Below are 20,607 nucleotides of genomic sequence, written 5' to 3' on the forward strand. Positions count from 1 at the left end.
TGGCGGGGCCGCACCTCAAATACTGTGTTCAGTTTTGGGCCCATCACTACAAGACAGACATGGAGGTGCTGGAGCGTGTCCAAAAAGGGCAATGAAGCTGGTGAAGGGTCTAAAGAATAAGTCCTATGAGAAGCGGCTGAAGGAACTGGGGTTGTTAAGTCTGGAGCAAAGGAAGCTCAGGGGAGACCTTATTGCTCTCTACAACTACCTGAAAGGAGGCTGTAGCGAGCTGGGTATCAGTGTCTTTTCCCAAGTAACAAGTGATTGAATGAGGGGAAATGGCCTCAAGTTGCTCCAGGGGAGGTTTAGATTGGATATTTGGAAAAACTTCTTCACCAAAAGAGTTCTCAAGCATTGGAACAGGCTGCCCAGGAAAATGGTTGAGTGACCATCCCTTGAGGTGTTTAAAAGACATGTAGATGTGGTCGTTAGGGACATGGTTTAGTGATGGACTTGGTGGTGTTCGGTTAATGGTTGGACTCTATGTTCTTAAAGGTCTTTTCCAACCTAAACGATTCTATTATTTTATGCTTGACTTATTGAAGGTAATCCAGTAAGCCGTGGTCATAGACTTGAAAATACAAGTCAACAAACCAGCCTTTAAACACCATGTTTAGGGTTTCTACAGTTTCATGAGAAATAATCATGACAACCTTGGCCAAAAGAACTCTCTCTGGAGGACAGCAATTCCCATATCCTTCTGCAGGTAGACATAGGAGAAAATCTATTTACTGTGCTAAAAATGCAGCTCACTCACAAGAATACAAACAACACACGTCTCCTTTTCACAAGTGCTCCAAGGGATGACAACAACCTATTGCCACACACAGCTTAACATGGGACAATCCATCTAAGCCTACACATAATAGTCCCCATCTTAGATGAGAAGATGGAATGGGCTTCCTAAAACTGGCCAACATGAGTGCCCGTTTCAGCACAGGGAAGGGTTTGTGTTGGTGGTTGAGGACCGCACCACCCACGCCTCCCGTGGAGACGCGGCTCAGAGCTGGAGCCTGCTCCAGGCGATCTCAGATTAATTGTTGGGTTTGCGCATGAAGCCGTTCTGCAGTCTGCACCGACAGGGACGCAGACATAAATATGCTCGTGCCAAACTAGGAAAAGTATTTATACGGCACTGTAAAACAATGTCATTGTCTTCGCTTTGGGAAACCTGACCAAGAAAAGCAGCATGTGCAAGTGAAGAGAAAGGGACTGAGATAAGGAGGAGGAAAACAACTGAGGAAAAGAAGAAAAAAAAAGTTTGGGGGGGGGAGGAAGAATAGCTGAGTCCCTGCTGTGCCTAAATCAATGGATATGGAGGGGGTGGGATTTTTAGAAATAGTTATGAAAGAGACAGCAAATCAAGCAGAACACCCAGCATTTCTCCCCGAAAGCAGGCTGGCTTTTTTTTTTAGCCAAGAAAAGGAATTCACATTGTCCTACGGCAGTGCAAGCCCCCTGCCACCAGCAAGAAACCCCTTCTGCCTGACTCACAGTCACCCTGATGCAATTGCCAAGGAGGAGAGATGCTACAGGGAACGCTTGCAAGGCTTTCTATTGCAGACAGGCACTGCCATCGTCTAGCTTGATGCTGAAATGCTGGCCCGCTCCTCATCCCCCCTCAGCTCAGCTTTGAAGAGGTCTCAGACATGCCTGGAAGAAGTAAAACACAGCAATAAAAAAAAAAGAGATGGACCAAAGAGCATAGGATGTTCAACCAGAAACAAGAGCTGGAGAACTGCACCAAGCCAAGCAACCCTTCTGCCACCAATTAAACATCATTAAAATAAAATAAAATAAAATAAAATAAACCAAAGCAAAGCTGGATTCTTACCAGCTCGAATCTGAGGGTATGGAGGGGAAAAAAAAAGCATTGACATAAGACGCACTAACAACTCAATTAACGGCCCTCATCTTTGGGGGAATATCAGGCATCCCCCAAATCCAAAGCAGTCCAAACTCTCTGATCTCCAGGAAGTTAAATCTCCCAAAACGGAACTCTTAGCTGCAACAGTGGCTGTTTTCTTATTAACCACGTACATAAGCATGCATTTTTTCTCCCTGTCAGGATGTCAACAGGGCCTGGTTTCTTCTTCTTCACTGATGAGCAGTAAGTGTGAAAATCCCATGAGGAAACAAAAAAAAAAAAAAATCTCTGTGAAAATACTGAAATTCTGTTACCAAATCCACAATTAAAAAATAGGTAGCACTTTGTTTTAGCAGTAAGACTATAAAAGAAGAGGTATGAAATCATGGTATGACTGAAAACTCCAAATCACATTTCAAAAACATACTTACACACACGTATACATATACTATATATCCATACCCCCTAGATATGCACATTCTATATAGTTTTCGTGATTTTATTGTTATTAGATCCTGGCTTGGTATTATCTATGTATTGTTCAAAAGCACAGCCATCTGGCTACTGTCTGGCTGGTAAAGCACTTCAGGAAAAGCAGCAGACAACTCCTCTTTCCCAACCTGCTTAACTCTTGCAGTACTTGAAATAAATCTAAAATACTGACTACTACATGATTGCAATAAAGGGGGTTTTGTGGTATTTTGTCATAAACACAAGTTCTTTGAAACTGTACTTTACAGCAAACCCTCTTTATAAATCTCTGGTTTATACCATCTTACAGAAGTGAAAATAATAATAAAAAAGAGGTGTGGAGGATGAGTGGGAGAAAGTGATACAGAAGTCTCATTTTGCTCAGCCCATCACTTCGGTTACCTCAATACATGTGGACAATTATGGTAGGTCTGAAATTTTCAGGCTCCCGGGACTGATTTTCCCCTTCAAAACCTCTTTGTTAGGGTAACAGGATTCCCAGTGGTCTTGCCTCCACACAACTTCATACACAACAGACGTGTTCCACACGCAAGTTCATTGCCTGTGCTATTCCCAGCCCCAAAAGATGGATTTATGACTTTTAAAAATCTTCTTTACATAACTTTCTCCCTCTGCTTTGTCAGCTGTATCTTTGTTTCCATTTCTATATCTCTATTAGGAGAGGAGAAGGAATAGAGGATATATAGTATTTTATGCAGCATGGCTATGGTCAGCTTTTCAGTCTTCCTCTGCTCTCCACTAAGGACCTGAGCAAAGCATTTTGGGGAAAAAAAAAAAAATTCCCTACCTAACCAAACAAGGTCCTTGCATGTGTCTGCACAATGGGCATGCATTTCCACATCTATGGGAAGATCTTTGTCTCTCTGCAAACCCACTGCCAAATCTCTCTGGGTGAAGCTTTCAAAGCAAGGAATGGCCAAACACACAGAAATATTTCTGCGAAGTATCTTGTTTCAGCACATTTCTGGGCACCAAGGGACTTAGGACCTCTCAGGTTTGACTAGCTATAAAAGAGCCTTTGGTTGAAAGGTAGTATTTCAAGATATCCTTAAAAGCCTTCCAGAGCAGAAAGGAGCCTTGGACTATCCACTCCCACATCCCCACCTGCATCATCAAGTACCTGGAGACCTGTGAGATCTGACCTTAAAAGTGTTTCTGAAAATGGGATATAGGCTGTAAAAAAGCCCACTTTTGAATATTTTAATCCTGGTACTGTACCTCCCAAGAATTGTCACCTGCCTCCCACTTCAGTGTATAAGCTTAACTCCCATTAAAAACACTGGGTTTAAAAGGAACAAAAGCATCTTCAATGTACTTAGGATGTGTTCATATAGAAAAGAAAATAAAAAAGTATCATGATCCCATTGTGGCCCTCAGCAGCCAAAGGTAAGAAACACAGACATCCCAATAACCTGTTCCTACTTAGTTTATCTAAAAATGTTGCATGAAACTACCCTGGGGTTGGGATAAGAGGACAGCCCAAAGCCAGCCTCCTGCTCACCCAGCACATTTCAAAGACAAGGACCTTCTCATCGAGTCCCACCTGCTTATAAAGCAGTAGAGGGCATTATTTCCAGGATGTTCAATGAAGTCACTGCTATGCGGGGCTGGATTAAAGCCGGCACATCAGTTTGGTCAGTCCCTCGGTGTGTTTTAATTTCAAAGCGGATGGCGATGGTCACCTGGGAATGTGTGCTGCCAAGCAGAGGAGATGTGACACACTTGTGCTGGCCACTGCCCTGCCGGCCATCTGGTGAGATGGCAGCAAGCCTGGCTGCTAGACGTGTGGGTCTTTGCCAGGGACAAAAGGATCAAGTTTTTTCAGATAGACTAAGCCCAATTAAAACTCAAAATGGTACGTTAGCCCAAGGAAGATGCTCTGCGATTTGGAAGAAGTGCCAACACTCCCCGGTGTTACCAGACAAGAGCCATTCTGTCCAACCCCCATGACTCTGTGGACTGGGACATGGATCACAATGGCAAATAGTCTTGAAACAACAAGAAGTGTCAGTCTCTGACCCTGGGCTCTAAAAAAAAAAAAAGAAAAAGAAAGAGTTATCTGGGGCAAGAAAGCACGTGCATTGCAGAAAGGCATGGAAACCAGAGAATATAGTGCATGTACTGCTTGGGATGTCACAACTAAAGGTTGCAAGAGACAGGCCCTGCTCTTCATAGCTTGAAGAGGCATTACTAACAGCTTGATCTATGGCTCTTTAAGACTGTCTTCAAGTCTTCAACACTGGTTTCTCCAGCCCTGACATCCACATATGCAGAAGCAGTACCATGAAGGGCAACACCTGCCCTACTTCACTCTACAGATGCTTCATTTCCATCTCAGCCAAAGGAAGAAGTTGCAGACACATCAAAGTGTCTGTGATGACAACCTGTACCAAACTCCCACAGTCACAGGACAGAAGAAATTATGCTTTCTTCAAGTGCTTCTCCAGACTAAGAAACCATCCAGTGAGAAGAGAAAGGAGCATCCATGGAAGATAGCTGTTAACCAGTTCTGCTAAAAGAAGAGAAAGAAAACCTACACCTACATGACTGCCCACTAGCAAGTTTTGTGTTTTTTTCAAGTAATTCCTTTAAAATTTAAAAGCAAATTTACACCTTGTTGGGTTTCTACTGTGCAGATGTTCAAAAATCCCAGTAGCAAAACTCATGCGCAGTTCTGCTGAAGCATGAGCCCAGGACAGAAACAGCTCGGCTCAAAGGATGGCCAGTGCTAGATGAGAGCAAGCCCTGTGAATCGCAAGCCAAGAAACTGCATTGGCTAAAGCAGTCCCAGTTTTAAGGGAATAACCAAGATTTAATAGCAGGGGACTCTGGCTAAGGAAAACTCCCCAGCTCAGGAACGGGGAGGAAAAAGCCTTTTACATGGAAATCATGCCAGCTTCAAACCTTAGGATATAATCCCCAAGGGAAACAGAGCAGGCAATGGGTTCAGTTTGTGAGCAGGAATCCTTCCACGACCCAAATCCCTCATCCATCAAATGACGATAATACTCGTTTTCTGCAGGGGATTAAACACCGCTGGGATGGGAGAGGGCAGAGCTATCCTCCAGCCGCCGCAGGGGCAAGAGACCGTGAGCTTTCCACTTGCTTTTCCCACCACCATACCATGGTTCAGCAGTACAAGGGGTGAGCAGGTGGAGAGCTATCAAGTGCAACCAACTTTGCACTATTTTCCTGGCTAAGCTCATTGCATTTGGGCATTTATGAATAAACCAGCAGGGCTTTGATTTATTCCTCCTTCTTCACCCTGTGTTTTCCAGCTTGGGATCAGGAAACAATGGGAAATTGGGTTTAGAAACACCTATACAATCACTTGCACACCTCAAAACCTATGCAAGCCACTTGTTCCACCCCACTACAACCATCTGTGGGGACTGTCATTACCTTCAGCCACAACAACAGCCACTAAAGGTGTTCATGAATCCCAACCATTAATATCCAAGTCTAACAGAGAAATTCAGGGAAGATCTGCAACACGTACGTCTTGCCTTCCAATTTAAAATCCCCCCTTGCTCCTAAGTGCTTTCCATCCACACTAATTCACCCTAATCCTCAATCTACCTGCTTACATCTGTTGTGTCCTTCCTCACTGTTGATCTTTAATCCCTGCCCACCTCTAGCTGCCAGTGTCTGTCTCCAAGCAAACATCAATCTGGAACAGAATTAGAAATTATATTTCTGGACTGAGAGCATGGATAAAAGATTTATTTATTTCTTTTCTACTCAACCCATATTCTGCTTGTGTAACACATATTTTGGGGTTGGCTGTGTCTACCCTCGCATAGTGCAAATAAATACAACACTGTAGTTAGGTTTCAGAACAGCGATCCACCACTACAGTATTTCAGTATCTATATAAATCTCCATTCCCATTTTGCTGCTAGGAACAAATATTATAAAACTCCATTTGTGTCTTCAAAGAGAAAAAGGAAAAAGCACACATACACAAATAATGCTAAATTCCATTCTTCTAATTGATTAAGAAAAACTTATTCTCCATCCTTAAGAATTTAATTAATTAGACAATACTAGGAAGCAGGAGAGAAAGAAAACACGAAAACAGGGAAGTTAAGAGATTTGCACGATGCCACGCTACGGAGCAGTGGTAGAGGTGATCAAGACTTGGAAGTTCAACACTTTCAAGTCCAGAGCCTTAAAGTTTAACAGGATTTTCCTCCCACATAAAAAAAAAAAAAGTGTTCTTCATTCCATACTGAAAACCAGTGGACTGCAGATTCCAGTCTCAGTATTTCGGGCATGCTTTCAATAAAAAAAAAAAAGCAAAAAAAAAAAGCAATACATGTGTCAAACAGGAATTAATCCCAGCATAAGAAATTTTACAATAGATTGGCTATTAGGTACCACCTAGGTTTAAAACAAATTCCTGTTTATCCATTTAAAAATGCATACCTTAGCTCTGTCTTACAAATAGGTAAAGGAGTATGTAACCTCTTTTCTTTTAAGAGGAGCAGGTGACTCAGCCACATATTCCCAAGTGATGCTGTGGGCTTCTCCAGGGCTGCGCAAGGAAATGAGGAGAAAAATCCCCCTCCTTGGAGGCTCAGAGATCTGCAGGCAGGAGCAAGAGGGATGGAGCAGGGCCTGGACATGTATGTGCTCTCCAAAAGGTCAACGACTTGCTGGGCTACGAGCTGCATTCATGCACAGAGGTTTTGCTAGTTTATATATTTTATTTTTTTCCCCCATAACACTGGATGCAAGTGCACCCCAACTGACAAATACACCGAGCTCCATCTCACCCAGTGTGCCCTGCAGCACTCACTTTCCATATTACAACAGCACAGGCAGCAGAGTTTAAGTTTTCCCTTCCTGAACTTTAACCCAGGTTTCAGATTCTTTGGATTTGGTCACTCTTAACAGCCAAAACCCCAAGCAGAAATTCTGCAACACAAAAAAATAATCCTTGTTAATATAAAGTTTGCTTGGCAGCCAAAGATCAGGGTGTTGCAGCACAGTCTCAACCCATGCTAACAACCTGAGCTGTGCCAATGTCTGATTTGTACCTGGGGAATGCTTGAGACAAAGCAAAATCATGCCAGATATTATTCTAGCTCTCCTTCTAATGCCCAGTAATGTCCATTCCCAAATTTACTGGGGTTACTAAAGCATTAGCAGAGGAGAAGGAACATGCATTTGATCACTCACTGCACATTAACATCCTTGCAATCCAACCTAGGACAGCCCAAGCCAAATTTAATTTCAACCTCACTTGGTTTCCTGATGTGCACCAAAAAAAAAAAAAAAAAAAAAAAAAGGAAAAAAAAAAAAAAGACCCTTTAGCAAGCTACAAGGGCAGTAAGAACTGCCAGCACCTTCTGAAGAAGGTATCTGACATGGACTGGATAAACCTGTGCTAGCAATGACAGCCTGCTCCTGGACACCACCTTTTCCAGTGAAATTTGGGGGCTCTCCCCTTCACACAGCAGCAAAGGAGTCGCAGAACCTCAGGAAAAATGCTGCCTGGAGTATTTAGCCTGTCTGGAGTCTGATTCTGCTCTCTCCCTGGGGAGAAGACTGGATGACCCCAACTGGGATGCAGACACTGCCCCAGCAGCCCTGAGCATGGCAAATTGTGAGCCAACCTGGGAATAAGCTCTGACCCGATCTACCACTAATTTCAGACCATAACCTCCCTTCTAGTACATCTGCACGGCACAGCAAGACACAGGCGAGTGCTGGGATGTGCACGGTGAGACAGCGCTGATGGAAAAGCAAACAGCTGCAGAAGAGGAGCTCCAACCTCAGCCTATTTCCCATGGATCCCCATTCAGCAAGCACAGACAGATGTTCATACAAGGTCATGGAGTAACCCTACGGCTCCATTTCAGCTGAGTCTTGCTTCAGGTAGACTTATTGGTAGGCACAGTTTAAGAAAAAAGGCTCCTGATCCAAGCATCTGACACTGCCAAGATGCAAAGAAGAGGACGCAAAGCACAGGGTGCAAGACCAGGGATATAGAAAATTTTAAGGAAGCCTTGCAGTACTTGCAGGAATACAGTCAAGCACTCACTCATGGCTTGTTGGTCAAGGGCTCTAAAGCAAAGACCTCTCTGCTCTCCTAACTGGAGAAGTACTCTTGAGCAGCTGAGAAAGTTGGCAAAGAAGAATTGGATTGAACCAACAGTATTAAAGAAATCTCGGAAGCATTGGTGTCTTGTCTAGATCTGAATAGCTTAAACAAGAGCTACTACAAACTTTGCATGAGGCAATAGCTGAGCTTTATTTTTTTAATAAAACTTAAATTTTCTTCACTCTGCATCTGAGACAAGGAAAAGCCTTTGCTTACTGGCTCTGCCAGAGATCAGCCAGCTGAAGAAGCAGCCAGAAGCAAAAAGCATTGAGCTGTATTAATTTCAGGAGCTGAAACTAAAGCAGAGGACAGTCTCCTTTACGGAAATACATCCACCTGGAAAGACATCCCAGGAGGACAGCCTCAGGTCTGGGGTTCACAACCAGGCACCCACTGGGAAACTAAAGGAACCAACAGCACATTCATTCTGCTCTGCTTTCCCTATCAAGGTACCTCTACCCATATGACAAGCAGACTGCAAGGAAAGGATCTTAAACTACTTCTAATTTGACCGTAATTGAGTGGAAAATGGAGCAAGCTATTCTGAGAGGATGAGATGTTTAAATGCATTTCCAGCTGAACGATGCCTAAGGAGAGGCCAGCGTCTTTACTTTCTGATTTTCTGTTAAAGATTGGGACCACCAGCATGATCTTTGCATGTGTACAGTAAAATGGCTTTGGATGACCAAGACTAACAAATAAAATTGGTAGAAAAAAAGTTTATCTTTCCCAAGAGGTTTTTGGTTTCTTTGGTGTTTTTTTTTAAGTGCTATGAAGTTGTCAGCTCACCCTCACATATTTCATTAAAACACTTTTTTTTATTCCAATGGTGTCTTCTGGTTTTGCTAGTTATATAAATAAGTGCATAACCACTTAACTTCCCTGAAATACTGAGATTATAGTGAAACATTTATTATAATGTTAAAAGTGCTAGAAGCGATAGGGCAAAGGTTTTCAAAACAAACAGTTTCAAAGTTAATTCTCCTGGCAATTCCTTTTGCTATAAGACATGTTGTTCATTATTCTTTAATATGTCTTTTTATGTTTAGGCTTGTTAATTCATTAAATAACTGTTAAGATCTCTAAGAACTGGATGTAAAACAGAATATCCTCTAAATTTAATGAAATTGGTATAAGGAAATAGATTTAAAATGTTTGGAAGTCTTGCACAATAGCAAAGAAAAAAATATGAATTCCTCTGTAGATGCCACAAAAAGCTTTTTGAGGTTGTCTAGTGGGAGAGATCATCTTATTATGATTTTTTATATTGTTTGCATCTAGACTTTGACTTGCACTTTATTTCAGGCCAATTAATGACTTATTTAATATGACGCCTGTGTCCTCTACTTCTGTGTCCCCATAAATTCAAGAAAATATGACAGGACCCAAGACTTAGAAGCGAAAGTCAATCATTAAGATTCTCAGAAACTTTTTACACAACATTTGACAAGCCATTTTATTGTTTAGTGCTGTATAAAATAGAGGCAAGACCCCTTTCTTTACAGTCCAGGTGGTAAGCTTGGAGTAATATTTGTGAACCCATCTATGCACAGCACATAAAAGGTGATAGAGAAAGCACCTTTCATTCTACACTTGACAGGACTCCATCCCAAAAGCACGCTTTCGTTATATTACTGAACACGACCAAGACACAGTGCAATCCTTCACTTCTAAAGGCTTTCATTTTTTTTAAATAAAACACCACCCTTAATATTGCACTGTAGCTTTAAATCTCCCTAAAAGAGTCAAAGATTTTGTTCTTGCTTTCTTCCACTACTTTTAACTCTTTCTAACACTCTATACTAAGGACATTTAAGTGCACGGTTGGGTCCCTCATTGCTCCAGTGAGAAATAGTTGCCACAACCAGTCCTAGACCACCTTCTAGACCCTTTGGACAACACTGTATGCTGCAATGACCAAGGGTTTCAGTGTCCCTTTAACAGAACATGGCAAGTATTGGAAGTCATTTGAGAAGCAAATGCAAAATAAAGCAGTATTCAGGTCCCAATATAGCAAAAGGATTAACCACCTGCTTAATGTTAATTAACCTCAAGGGGACTCCTTGTGTACTTAAGAGTGTGTTATGTGCTTCAGCACTTTGCAGTATCAAGATGTGAAGCTGGCAGCGGATTCCTTCCCATGGTTTGCCATCAGACCCAGACCTGCAATAAGACCACATGGTGGTCAGGCCACAGTGCCTGCTCATATGCAAGCTTTTGAGTGAGTTTTGTCTGCAGAACATCTACCCCAGCTTTTGCCACTGGTCCTGGGTCTCCAGCAGAGCTCTTGCCATCCCTATCCCACCAAAAGGGTCATGACTGGTATGAACAACTCCCTTCCGTGCAGCACATGAGCTCTCTGACTTTGCCAACCTGGACACAACAACGAACCCCATGATGTTTTTTCTAAGGACAAATCACTTTCCAAAACTGCTAGGAAAAGAGTGAAATAGGATTGGAGAGGACAGAAGGATGGTCCAACTGCTAAGACGGGACAGAGACAGCATTGCCAGCACTTACATGTGACTTTTTCTACCCAAGAGTCGGTTGGTGTACCACAGAAGCAGGTAGGTGGTAGAGAGGGGAGGGCAAAGAAAATTATAGACCCAATTCCTGGAAAAATGTTAGAACAAATGATTTAACAATTGCTAAGTATCAAGATGATAATTAGGTGATATATACCCAGCAACCACTGCCAAGAACAACTTGCACCGACCAATCTAATTTTGTTCTGTGACAAGATAACCAACCTAGCAGACAAGGAGAAAGACACGTTTGCGATATATCTTGAGTACAACTCTGGCCAGTGTCCCACACGATATCTTCACTAACAACTGAAGGAAAAGTGGTCTAGATGAAGTCACGGTAAAATTAAGCACTGACCCAACAGTCCCTTCAGTGTACCTAGAAACACTGCACCTCTGGAATATGAAATTACCCTCACCCTTTCAAATCTGGCTTTTAATGTCCAGGGCACAGTAAGGTTAATAAAAGCAGTGTTAAAGATTTCCTGGCTTGTGGCATTTTAATTCAAGCTATTTGAATTCCCTGACCTCTATGCCTTCCTGTGTACAGCAGGCTTTGTTCATTTTCCCCACAAAAAGATGGTTTGGGGAAGATAGGCTGAACATGGTGGAGAGTGCATGTTGCACACATCAAAATTGTAAGAATTCAGGGTTTAATTCCTACTGCTGTACAGTGTTTGGTCTCTACTTACTTTAAATGTGTTTCATTACTTAAAAAAAAAAATCTTTTGAAGTCATGTCAATCTTTTCCATTTCTCAGGTTAAAAAATAAAAACAAAACCAAAAAAAAACCCAACAACTTGCTACTACCTACTTTCCAACTTCTCCATGCAACACCAATGCACAGCTGAAGCCCAGAGAAGCTCCTACAAGGAAACAGGGAAACACTTGGTTTTACATGAATTTTTGGGAGCAGAACAAGGACATGAAATGCAGATGCTGCTGGAGAAGGTCATAACTCACAGCTGCAAAGCAGGGACATGGCTTACGCCTCCACTTCCCACTCTTCACTGTTCTTCAGTGGCTGTGGGATGACACTGTCAAGCCCTGAAACTGCTATACTCCAAGTAATCATGGTGATCTTCTTGTGACACACCTTAGGGTGCTCCCTGGTTAAGGCTACAGAACATTTCAGCTTTGCTAAGTGTGACCTCTATTTCCTGCCAACAATTTCTAATAGGAAAAAAAAGAAGTATTCTTGCTTTTTTTATAAAAATTCCTGGATAACCAGCAACATCATCAAAAGAAGAGTTTGAACCAGTTTTCTGACACCCAGGAGTCCCAGGCAAACCAAATTCCTCCACAAACTGCCTCCGGGATTCCTCCCAAAACTGCTGCAAATGGAGCCTGTGGATCTCTCTAATTAGGCTGGTCAGCAAGGGCAACTGACACGGGCCCGATGATGGGCTGTAAGTCCATCCATCATCACATCAACCCAGGGCCAAGGGAAGCACCTTCAAGTAATTAATCCTTCCCAGCCTGGGCAGTGCATTTGGATCGAGCAGGGAGGAAACTCAGCCAAGATGGACAGATGGGTATTAGGAGAGAGGACACCCTCTTGGTAGTATCACCCTTTATTAAAAAAACCCAAACAAACAACAAAAAACCACAACATACAAAATCTGAGCCCCCTTCTCTTTGCTCTCTTTCAGGAAATGAAAGATTTCAAATATGAAGTCCCCAGCAGTTCTTCTTTTCTACATCCCACCCTGAGACCACTTGCCGTGGCAGGCCTCCAGTTCCTTGCTTTTTCTTTGTATGTGACTTCCATGCCAATTTATTACCAAAAGGCTATAAAGCAGTGCCACCCCCATCACCTTTATTGTTGCAGGATCTCAGGGTTTTCTGTTGGATGCCTGAATATTACTGCTGGACCACACGCTACTGTTGGACAGTAACTATCTGCAGGGATGCAGGAATGCTGTTTTTATTTATTTATCAGATATAAAAAGAAAAAGAGGTTTAGAGCACAAGCAGAACATGTCCATCAAGGTCTGCCCCCCTCTGTGAGCAGACATACGTACGCCGGCAGGAAGGCCACGCTCTTTTGTTCCAGCCATACCATGATCTAATACAGCGGGCAGTTTTTTCTTAGCAAGCCAGTCATCCATCTTTCAGAAGCAGGAGGCAGATGATTAGTGTTGCATTACAGTCTCCTGACAATTAATTAATGACAATATTTGGGGGTACTACAACAAAAGGCATCTGGCACATGTTGCTCAGTCTCCCACGGCGAAGGGGCATGGGGAGCTACACAGTTTCCAACAAACATCTCTGATTTGGGACACACAGAATGGAGAAGAGTTTCTCCATGTTGCCCTCTGCCAACACAATCAGGTTCCCTCCCTTGCAATCCTTTCCACAGGGACGCCTAGCCAAGGGACCAACTCGGTATTTAGCAAGTCCACAACCAATTTTGGCTTGCTGGGAAAATCAACCCTGGTGGACCTTGGTCCATCACAATGCCACCCAAGATGATCTGTGCATGCATGAAGGGGAACCCAGCACTCAACTCCAAGACATAAGTCAACTTGTTAACAGGCTCTGGCCAGGCAGCCGACAGACCGTGGCTGTCTTGAGAAAGCTGATGTTTCTCTATCAGCCTTTTTGCAATCCACTGAGAGTGGCTTCAGCGTCACATTGGTAACTGCCAAATGATGGGCAAGGTGCGCACAATGAGGTATCTCTTCAAATATTTATAGATTGTAAGTGTCTTGAATTGTTCTGTGCATTTGCATTAAAAATAGTGGTCCTTTCATACAGCACAATAAGTATCCATGATTTTTTAACCTAAACTACAATGCACCGAGATTCATCATTTGTCTAGTCCTCATTTCAATTCTCTTTTCTTATGGTTCTTCTTTCATTGTGCCCAAGTATCCCATTCTTCCTTGCTTTTATGCCTTTAATTTTGCCTTGTAGAACAGCCTAAAAATCGCTATTTAGAACTGAATAGACAACTTGCGCTTACTTCAATACCTTTTACCTGTTCAAAAAAAAAATCATAATTACACCCAAACTCATAAGAAAACAGAAAACCAAGACAAAACTCTGCGCTTCTTTTATCTTTCCGTCCAGGGGGAACTGCTATTTTCAAAACAACAAAATGTTTCCTGAAGAACATTTGCAGCCCTCAAAACTTGAAAACCAAGTCAGGCTGTATTCACGAACAGCCCAGCCGAAATCAAAGGCAATTTAAGAGAGGAGTGATGTTCTTCCCCGGTGCAAAGCGATAACACAGCCCTTTGCCATGTTACAAGATCTCCTTTCCTGATGCTTCTGCAGAGATCTGAACTCTCAGTCGTGTCTACACTGTAGCCACTGCAGCCTCACCCTGCAGGGCAAGCCAGACCCAGGACCCAAATTAAATGCAAGAATATGCTCCAGCTAACAAGCCTTGCTGAAAGCCAGACTAGATTAACCCAGATCAAGCCCTACAGCAATTGCCCATCTGGATTGGGATCCGGCACACATCTGGGCAGCTAGAGATGTGGTCTTATCTGTCCATGCCTACATGAGCTGGCATCTTGAACAGCAGCTCAGAAGTGGGCAGGATGAGACCTACCTTCCACCTCTGTGCACCAGCCAGCCCCACGTCAACAGGGACAACTGTTGCACTACCCAGTGTTCTTCTGGCAAAGGATGCCTCCTACAACTTGCCTGTGTCAAGAAGGGGACACAGTAGAGTCAATGCCTTCATCACACAAAAGCAGGAGGTTATAATCATTAGCTGTGCGCCACGTTATGACAGGGACATTATGAATTTGCTTTTATGAAGCACAGCTTCGACTTGCACATTTGCGACCATTTCACACACACACATTGACAGCTGGATGCTTTTCTCTCTCTACTTTAGCATTTCTAGAGTCCTTTGGGGCAAGGGGGAACAGGTAAGTAAAGCACATCTGGTCTTTTCTTAAAAAGATGCCACAAAAATAGAATCCACAGTCATTTGCAAGACACTGTTTATGGTTTCAGCATTTCCCAAGCAAGTTTTTGACCTTGCTGCCATATCCAAGCACACTTCCCAGATTCAAGCAGCCTCCACAGCAGTTAAGTTACCCTCTGTAGAAGCACAGCCCACTGCCCTTTGCACATCGTCCTATCTACTCCAATCATCTGCGTGCCTACAGCCAGCCACAGAGCAACCATTTGGACAAACTTCTTGCAAAGGTGACGGGTAGATAAGGAAAGTCATGAGCAGTTCTAGAGAATATACTACATTTCTTCTTGTAATCCCCTCAAAAAAACTCCAAAATCCTCATCAGCGCTGTTCTTTCATGTTGCAGCCTCACGTCCTGAGCATGGTAAGATGTGGTGCCTCACCATCCAAACTGAACTCAACAACAGTTTGGGTTTCACCTTTGAAAATCACTGTCAGAAATTACCTCTGGAGATAATGTTATATTTATACATCAGCCACACTGAACATGAGCAAGTAAAACTTCAGTCTCCAGAGAGTCAAGTAGAATAAATTACAGCAAGGGATCAATACCTTACCGAGGGGTTGATAGCCTTGTCTCGAAGGGCCTCCAAATGGATTCCTGCTCCCAAAACCACTCCCATCAATGGATCCATAAGACATTTTCTAGACAGCAACAGATGTGGGATTATACTTCAAACCTAAGAAAATGGAAAAAGACAGATATAACACTGTTAAAAGTCAGTTAAACCCCAGTATTCTAAGAAAAAAGGCGGGGAAAAAGGCAAATGAAAAAACACAGGACTATCTCCAAATTTCAGGATGCCCACCTGCAAAAAATAAAAGCAATAAAATCCAGGTCTCCTGGACTACCACTGATCTTGGGGGCAAAGAAGTTATTTGACTTCCCTGTGCCTTATTTTCTCCAGTGATAAAGGGCAACCATTTATCTGATTCAGCCACGGCAAGACTTTTAATTCCTCACTGTACACAAAGTGCTTTGAGATCCTGAGCTGGTAGGCAAAGACTAGGCACTCGATCAAAAAAAAGGTAATGCTGTCTTCTGGAACATTACCACTACGCAGCTGGCTAGAAGTCTATCCATCATACTGCAGTCTTGATGAGCTCTCAAAAGAGACAGTTTACTGCTATATTATAAGCTCCTGGGCCTCTAGTATAAATAGTGGAGCTGGAGTTATTTTTCCTTGCTGGTTTAGGAAAAAAAAAAAAAAAAAAAAGCTGTAAGGCCTGCAAGGCCTAAGGTAGTAAGGTAGCAGCAGCAGGATGAAATCAATGCAGCACTGCCAGAGAAAGACTATTTCTTCCCCCTTCCCACCTCCCCATCCACAGATGTTGTCTCACCATGGGCCCCAGATACCCTCCAGCGTATCAGCATAGTCCCAGTACTTTGATATTAAAACTGGTTCAAACCTAAGGCATGGAGATGATGACTGCAGAGGAAGAGAAGAGATAAAGGTGCTGTGTCAGTTGGGGCATGATACAGGAACAAACCTGGCTGCTGCTTCCTTACACCAAGACTATGAAAAAATGTTCCAAACAGGGAAAATCTGGAGGCTGAGGATAGAGACTTATTCCCCAAAAAAAGACGACAACACTGCCTACAGGGTAGCCCTTCACCAGGCAGTGATGGTGCAGTATAGCAGCATGGGAGAGTCCAGTGGAGAGGACACGCTGGTGTGAGATGACTGGGAATACCACCTGCCCTCCATGTAGGGAGCTGCTCTGTCTTATAAATGTTATTTACAAACTGAAGGAAAAACAAAAAAAAAATCACGCCAACAAACCACCCTCTCCAACGAGCATGTGCAGTCCCTTCAGTGCAATGGCAGTACAACAGAATCATCAAACGGTTTGGGTTGGAAGGGACCTTCAAAGGTCATCTAGTCCAACCTCCCTGCAACAAGCAGGGACATCTTCAACTGGATCAGGTTGCTCCGAGCCAATCCAAACTGATCTTGGATGTTTCCAGGGAAAACCCCGGAAACCACCTCTCTGGGCAACCTGTTTCAGTGTTTCACCATCCTCATTGTAAAATATGCCTTCCTTACATCTAGTCAGAATTCACCCTCTTTTAGTTTAAAACCATTACTTGTTGTCCTATTGCTACAGGCCTTGCTAAAAAATTTATCCACATCTTTCTTATAAGCACCCTGTCATCATTTCAGCCCGGTCGATAACAAAGCACCATGCAGCCACTCGCTCACACCTCCCTCTCCAGCTCTGGTGGGATGAGGAGAAAACAAAACAAAAAGCTTGTGGGTTGAGACAAGACAGGGAGGGATCACTCACCACTTATGGTCACGGGCAAAAAACGAGGCTCGACTTGGGGAAAAAACAAAATCCGTTTAAAGTACTACCAATCAAATCAAAACAAGGAACAAGGATAATGAGAAGTAAAATCCAACCTGAGAACAGCTTCCCCCCACCCCTCCCTCCTTCCCGGCTCAACTACACTCCCGAATTCTCCACCTCCTCCCCTCAGCAGTGCAGGGGAACAGGGAATGGGGGTTGGGGTCGGTTCCTCACACGGTGTCTCTGCCGCTCCTTCCTCCTCAGGGGGAGGACTCCTCACTTGTCCCCTGCTCCACCGTGGGGTCCCTCCTGTGGGAGATATTCTTTCACAAACTTCTCTGGTGTGGGTCCCTTCCCCAGGCTGCAGTTCTTCAGGTACAGCCTGCTCCAGTGCAGGCTTCCCCAGGGAGCGGCAGCCATCTTGTGGGGCATCCATCCCGCTGCTCCACTGTGGGGTCCCTCCCACAGGAGACAGTCCTTCATGAACTTCTCCAACATGAGTCCTTCCCATGGGCTGCAGTTCCTCACAAACTTCCCTGGGGTGGGTCCTTTCCGTGGGCCGATCTTCAGTCCCAGCCTGCTCCAGCGCGGCCTTCCCCACAGAGCAGCGGCCATCTTGTGGGGCATCCATCCCCCTGCTCCGGCGTGGGCTCCTCTCTCCCTGGGCTGCAGGTGGGCATCTGCTCCCCCACTCCCCTCCGTGGGCTGGGAGGGCACAGCCTGCCATCTGGTCTCACCACGGGCTGCAGGGGCATCCCCTCCTCCCCACCTTCCTCACTGACCTCAGGATCTGCAGAGGGGCTCCTCTCACATCCCAATCCCCTCACTTACTGCAGGTTCCCCTCTTAAATCTGTTCTCCCACAGGTGTTACCACCATCACTGATGGGCTCGGCCTGGGCCACAGGTGGGTCCAACTTGGAGCTGGGGAAGCTTCTAGCAGCTTCTCACAGAAACCACCCCTGCAGCCCCTCCCCTGCCACACAAACCCAAAACACCCCCTTTAATTACTGAAAGGCTTCAATAAGGTCTCCCCAAAGCCTTCTTTTCTCCAGCCTGAATAACCCCAACTCTCTCAGCATTTCCTCATAGGAGAAGTATTCTAGCCCTCTGATCATTTTAGTGGCCCTCCTCCTGGCTCACTCCAGCAGGTCCATGTCTTTCCTCTACTGAGAAAGATGTTGGGGTGTAAGGCTGGATGATATGAGACGCTCCATCCTGGGCTTGGATACTGTGCTGGTTTTGGCTGGGATAGAGTTGGTTTTCTTCACAGAAGCTGGTATGGGGCTATATTTCAGACTTGTGAAGAACACAGTGTTGATAACACAGGGATGTTTTCGTTACTGCTGAGCAGTGCTTACCCAGAGTCAAGGGCTTTTTTGCTTCTCACCCCACCAGCGAGGAGGCTGGGGGTGCACAAGAAGTTGGGAGGGGACACAACTGGGACAGCTGACCCCAACTGACCCAAGGGGTATTCCAGACCATAGGACGTCGTGCTCAGCATATAAAGTTGGGGGAAGAAGAAGGAAGAAGGGAACATTTGGAGTGATGGTGTCTGCCTTCCCAAGTCACCGTTACACGTGATGGAGCCCTGCTTTCCTGGAGATGGCTGAACACCTGCCTGCCCATGTGAAGTAGTGAATGAATTCCTTGCTTTGCTTCAGTGCAGCTTTTGCTTTACCTATTAAACTGTTTTTATCTCAACCCATGAGTTTTCTCACTTTTACCCTTCCAATTCTCTCCCCCATCCCACCAGGGGCAGTGAGCGAGTGGGTGTGCGGGGCTTAGTTGCTGGCTGGGGTTAAACCATGACAGTCCTTTTTGGCACCCAATGTGGGCCTTAAAGGGTTCAAGATAATGACAGATTCGCTTGGAATGCGCTAGATCAAATTTATAGTTGTTATTGCTGTTTAGCTATTAATTGGCAGGCTCCTGTGCTTGCCACGGGGCTTGCTTGCCTTACTGTATATTGGAGTCTAGTGCTCGTTAGTAGCTGCTTTTTCTTTCGCTGTTGCTGTACTCCTGTAGTGCTTATCATCTTACTCTGCTGTGCCTGGGAACATTTTGATAACAGCAATGGTGATGCGCCTGGGCTGGCAGATGGCCAGGGCATCGCTGCTGTTTCTGTGCTGCTGTAATGGACAGGCTGGAACTCCAGTGTGAACTTGAGGTGAAGGGACCATGACCTGTGGATGAGCCCACGCAGGAGCAGGACACCCCGAAGCACCTGTGGCCATGGTTATGTCTGTGCTACAGAAGGTATACCTCTGAAGGGACTGTGACCAAAGGATAAATCCATGTTGGAGAAGGTACACCTTGAAGCATCAGTGGCTGTGCATGAGGCTATGCTGGAGCCCCTCGAAGTGCATGGCCATGGGTAAGCCCACAACAGAGCAGGTACACCCCTGGAGGGACTGCAGCCATGGGTCAGGTCAAGTTGGAGCAGGTTTACTTCTGAAGGGACTGTGGCTGTGGGTAAGGCCACACTGGAGCAGGTATAGCTCTGAAGGCATTGTGGCCCATGGAGAAAACCACGCTGGAACAGGTACACCTCAAAGCGACTGTAGCTGTGGATAAGTCTTGCAGCAGCAGGTATGCCCCTGGAGAAACTGGCGCATAGATAAGGCTCCACTTGGAGCAGGTACACTCCTAAGGGACTGCAGTCTGTAGATAAGTCCAAGCCGGAGCATGGGCAAGGTGAGGACTTCATTGCAACGTTAAACCCTAAGGCTGTCAGTCCAAACCTATGGTAGCCACCCTGAGATAGTCCATGTAGCCAGAGAGATGATGAGTGCCTGTATCTGTGTGTGCATCGAGGAAAAAGAAAATGAAGTAAACAAGAGGGAATGTTAAAAGAAGCCAACTGCAAACCAAGGATTTCTAAGACTACAACACAACAATGGATCCTGTCAAGCATAAAAAACTGTAAGCATCACAAAAATGTAATCTGTGATGTCTTGATGGAAGTTCATTGCAACCACTAAACACTACAAGGAACAGATGAAGATTGACTTGGCGAGTCTGTGATGGACTTGGGAACAAATCTTGCCTCTCCCAGGTCTCAGCTTAGCCCACAACTGCCACAGTAACACAACCTCCATTGCAAAATGCAACCCAAGATCTAGCAAGACCCTTAGCTGGGAAAATAAGGGCACAGAAAAGACAGTTACAGGAAAATCTGTGGGCAGGGATAACTCCTTATCTTATTTTCTTTACCTCTCAGTGTGGCTACATATTAAGACTGCTGTAAGCAGGGAAGTGGGACAACGAAACAGCTTGAAGAACTGCCTCTGTACAGAGGTTGATCCTGAGCCATCCTGTCTTTTTAGAGATACGCAAGTGGAAGCATTTGCTGCCACAACTTCCCCAAGGCCACATACA

General features: G+C 44.5%; 1 protein-coding gene across 18 annotated transcripts in view; it reads right to left on the reverse strand.

Annotated features, from left to right (window-relative positions):
* Positions 1 to 20,607, reverse strand: part of TSNARE1 (t-SNARE domain containing 1) — a 485,628-nt gene that overhangs the window by 357,842 nt on the left and 107,179 nt on the right. For all 18 annotated transcript variants that reach the window (XM_049828098.1, XM_049828073.1, XM_049828090.1 and 15 more), the window contains one exon: positions 15,494 to 15,616. In XM_049828098.1, coding sequence (XP_049684055.1) covers positions 15,494 to 15,578 — 85 coding nt within the window. In that variant the 5' untranslated portion in view covers positions 15,579 to 15,616. The remainder of the gene's footprint in view (positions 1 to 15,493; positions 15,617 to 20,607) is intronic.

This window comes from Accipiter gentilis, chromosome 2, assembly GCF_929443795.1.
Source record: "Accipiter gentilis chromosome 2, bAccGen1.1, whole genome shotgun sequence".
NCBI lineage: Eukaryota > Metazoa > Chordata > Aves > Accipitriformes > Accipitridae > Astur > Astur gentilis.